This window comes from Ciona intestinalis, unplaced genomic scaffold, assembly GCF_000224145.3.
Source record: "Ciona intestinalis unplaced genomic scaffold, KH HT001171.1, whole genome shotgun sequence".
In the NCBI taxonomy this organism is placed as follows: domain Eukaryota; kingdom Metazoa; phylum Chordata; class Ascidiacea; order Phlebobranchia; family Cionidae; genus Ciona; species Ciona intestinalis.
In genome coordinates this window covers 9,594-13,838 of record NW_004191492.1, presented here as the reverse complement: position 1 = coordinate 13,838, position 4,245 = coordinate 9,594, and the positions used below count along the sequence as shown (strand labels likewise).

General features: G+C 35.1%; 1 protein-coding gene across 1 annotated transcript in view; it reads right to left on the bottom strand.

Moving 5' to 3' along the window:
- The window catches only part of LOC108950932, a 17,955-nt gene that overhangs the window by 8,475 nt on the left and 5,235 nt on the right, over positions 1–4,245 (bottom strand). Inside the window, exons 11-16 of the mRNA XM_026840270.1 lie at positions 3,282–3,377; positions 2,703–2,858; positions 2,528–2,639; positions 1,819–1,997; positions 757–1,023; positions 142–375 (exon numbers count right to left, since the gene is read on the bottom strand). Of these exons, the coding sequence (XP_026696071.1) occupies positions 142–375; positions 757–1,023; positions 1,819–1,997; positions 2,528–2,639; positions 2,703–2,858; positions 3,282–3,377 (1,044 nt within the window). The remainder of the gene's footprint in view (positions 1–141; positions 376–756; positions 1,024–1,818; positions 1,998–2,527; positions 2,640–2,702; positions 2,859–3,281; positions 3,378–4,245) is intronic.

The window sequence follows — 4,245 nt, the reverse complement described above, 5'->3', positions numbered from 1 at the left end:
TATCAGTATCGAGCATTGAACCCGGTATCCTCTAGACTTGAACACTAGCCACTATGCCACTTGGAAGAAATAAGCCAAATAGAATCACATGATTACAATAATATAAAACAAGTGTAAGTTGCCTCAATGTTATAGCAAAACAATCTACCTCAATGTTATATTCCGTCCTTGGTGTCAAGTTATCAAAAGTGATTGAATATTTGTTGTCACTTGTTGATGTTTGATTGACAGTTTTCGTGTAGGTTAGACTTGAACTAGTAATGCTCACATTGTATATAATGTTACCACTGGTTTTGGTAATATCTGTCCAGTTAATTTGCAGTTGGTTACCAGGGCAACCACCAGGTGAGGAAGTGATGGCTGAGCTTGGAGCATCTGAAGTTATTTGACATGAAGTTATAATTGATAGAAACACATAAAAAAAAAATTATTACCTTCTAAGTTAGACACCTGGTAACTAGTAAGTAGGCATGAGGTGTATGAAACAAAACACCCGTGTTTAACAACTGTCGCTTTCCAGCCACGTGAGGATAATTAAGTTACATACGTGGTAACTTGTAAGCAAGCACGGGGTGTATGAAACAGAACACCCGTGTTATAACGACTGTCTTTGCCGGGCCACGCAATGATAAAAAATGTTTCATTTAGAGTAATGCATGTACAGTATATGAACACATCTAATACATTTAACTAATGTTATCAAGATTTAGGTTATGTAATACATTTATGTTCAGTTATATGACATTAAATGCTTACCTGAAAATCCAGTTTTAGATATTAAGTTTGAAGAACCATCTGAAGTATTTGCCCAACATGAAACAACATCTGTACTTCCAAATATTAATAAGTTAGAAACTTGGCTTGACACTTCATGTGTATTCAACATTGTGTTAGTTATGAATGAGATTCCTTGTTCAACTGTGACACCATTAACTTCCCAATGAACATTGGGCAAAGTTTCACCGATAAATGTGTAGGTTAGTGGTGATGATTTAATTTCAAGTAACCTTGGTCGCTTGTCAACTGTGAAATAAGTATATTTTCAATGTTTACTTATAAGTGTATACTTTTTGCATTTTTTTAATGTATGGCTGACAATTTAGACAACCCATTAGTGACCACTGGGTTGGAGCAATTACCGTTAAGTGTCTTACATACGCCCACAATGATAGCAGGAATGAGCCTTGAACCCATAACCCCTAGGTTAAAATCAACCTTTTTTTCCTAATTACAGTTTCTAATCTCTGATTTCTTCCACTTGCATGGTAAAGTGTTTTAATTAGTTGCAACTCACTGACAGATTACTGTATGTTGAATTTACCAACATTTTCAGTTCCTATTTTGGCCCCAGATTTTGTATATTTAGGGTGTTTAAAGGGACCTATTTTTTTTTGTTTTAAGGTGCTTATACGTTTTTTTTTGTTTTAAGGTGCTTATACGTTTTTTTGTTTTAAGGTGCTTATACATTTTTTTTGTTTTAAGGTGCTTATACATTTTTTTTGTTTTAAGGTGCTTATACATTTTTTTTGTTTTAAGGTGCTTATACGTTTTTTTGTTTTAAGGTGCTTATACATTTTTTTTGTTTTAAGGTGCTTATACGTTTTTTTTTGTTTTAAGGTGCTTATACGTTTTTTTGTTTTAAGGTGCTTATACGTTTTTTTTTGTTTGAAGGTGCTTATACGTTTTTTTTTGTTTGAAGGTGCTTATACGTTTTTTTTTGTTTAAAGGTGCTTATACATTTTTTGTTTTAATGTGTTTATACAAATTTTTGTTAGTATCTTCTATGCATTTTAAAATGAAAGACATAATTTAACATACTTGTCACATTAGTTACAGCAGATTGTTCAAGGGAAGTAGCATTGCAAGTATAAACACCAGAATTCCGATGCAAACCACGAGTTAAATACAAACGTGATGTAGAAACCCCAACCAGTGAAGGCTGGGTAATTATTTGATAAACTCGGTCATTTGCGTTTGTTGAAACATCTCGTGAGTTTCTGTAACAAAAAATGCTTTTTTAAAAATAACCAGCATCATGGCACATTGATTAAAATGCAAAATATGGATATTTAAAACAGTAAAAAAAAATTCTTGAGCCTGAGTACCATGGTGTAGATATTAAGGGCCTTTTTTTCTAAACTAGAAGACATAGGTTCAAGGCTTGATGCCGCTACAGTTGTGGGTGTCCTTGGGCAAGGCACACAATGATAATTGCTCCAACCCAATGGTAACTAATGGGTTGTCCAAATTATCAGCAATATAGAAAAAGCAACCACCCACAAAGTTGTATACTTGGTAACTTGTAAGCGGACATAAGGTGTAGGAAACAGAACACTTCTGTTATAACGACTGTCGTTGCCCCGCCATGCGAGGATAAATAAGTTACATACATGGTAACTGGTAAGCGGGCACGAGGTGTTTAAAACAGAACACCCGTGTTATAACGACTGTCGTTGCCCGCCATGCGAAGATAAACAAGACACATTCATTCAATTATCATTTGTACGACAATACATATAACACTTACATCCTCCAAGACACAAGAGGTCCAAGGTTTGTGTTCGACGAACAAAGAACAAAATCTTCTCCATATTTTACATTCAAAGTAGATTTGGATGCAACAAGTTTTGTGCTTTTTACTAAAACAAAATTTCTCATTCAGTCTGCATACACATTATATTTATATTTAGGTTTATTTTTACCTCTAAACTGACAGATATAATGAGCTATGAATAATGGATAGGTTGATCTCCATCTCCAAATAAAAGCATCAGAATATGAACTTGTCATTCCATAATCTCCCTTGTTTGGATTGTAGATATGCCAGTTGTTGTATTTGCCATTTACCATGGATGAACCTGCGTTAGAAATAGTGGTATGATTAGGATGTTAGATGAATGTAACTTATTTATCCTCGCATAGAGGTCATTATAACACGGGTGTTCTGTTTCATACACCTCGTGCCAGCTTACGAGTTACCACGTATGTAACTTATTTATCCTAGCATGACCGAGCAACGACAGTTGTTATAACACGGGTGTTCTGTTTCATATATCTCGTGTCCGCCTATGTGTTACCAATTATGTAACTTTGTGGGTGATTGTTTTTATGCATGGTTGACAATTTAGACAACCCATTAGTGGCCACTGGGTTGGAGCAATTGCTGTTAAGAGTCTTGCCCAAGGACAAAAGATAAAAAAGAGATAAAATATAAAAAAAGGAGATAGAGTAAAGAGATAAAATACTAACTAAACAACTCTATAAATGATATATCAAGTTACCCTTTCCACGTGGAGTTGTTTTAAAGTAAAACTTGTCATGTGTTGTGCTCCATTCCCATCCAGTTCCATCTGATGTCTTCACTGCATCAATGTAAGCTGTGAAACAATGGTGATTATTGCAACATATTTACAATGTTAAGTATATATCTAACCATAATTATTGCTTGTCATCCATTTCCCTTCTTTCTTGTAAGCAGCTCCTTTAGTTTGAATGAAGGCTTGAGTTTCTGCATCTGGTATAATTGCAAGGTGACCACCCAATTCAACACATGTTGAATTTGCACCAGCGTGACTTTCAACAAATGGAGAAAAAAAGAACAAATTTCTGTTGTGGTATTCTAACCAAACTGAAAGAAAAACAGAAAAATAGGAAACAGTAAAATGTAACTTATTTATCCTCGCATGGCGGTGCAACAACAGTCGTTATAACACGGGTGTTCTGTTTAATACACCTCGTGCCAGCTTACGAGTTACAACGTATGTAACTTTGTGGTAATCGTTTTACTCCATGGTTGATAATTTAGACAACCCATTAGTGACCACTGGGTCGGAGCAAATGTCATTAAGTGTCTTGCCCAAGGACACATACGTCCACAATGCATTGCATCTGCCCCCCATTAACTTGTGGCACCGTACAAAAACTCAATTAAATTCTAGTCCATTGTTACCTTTAACCTGACAAATATACTGAGCTTTGGATGAAGCATAAGCAGTTCTCCATCTCCAAACATTGGCATCAGGATATGAGCTTGTTACCGCATTGTCACCCAGATGGTTTGGATTGTACATATGCCAGTTGTTGTATTTTCCATTCACCATGAACGGACCTGCATTACACAAAAGTAATAAAATTAGCTAAAATTAATTCAAAAAATTTTTAAGGATCAATTCTTCAAGTACAAATAAATTACCACCAATTCCGCGTACAGTTGTTTTGAAGTAAAACTTGTCATGCGTTGTGCTC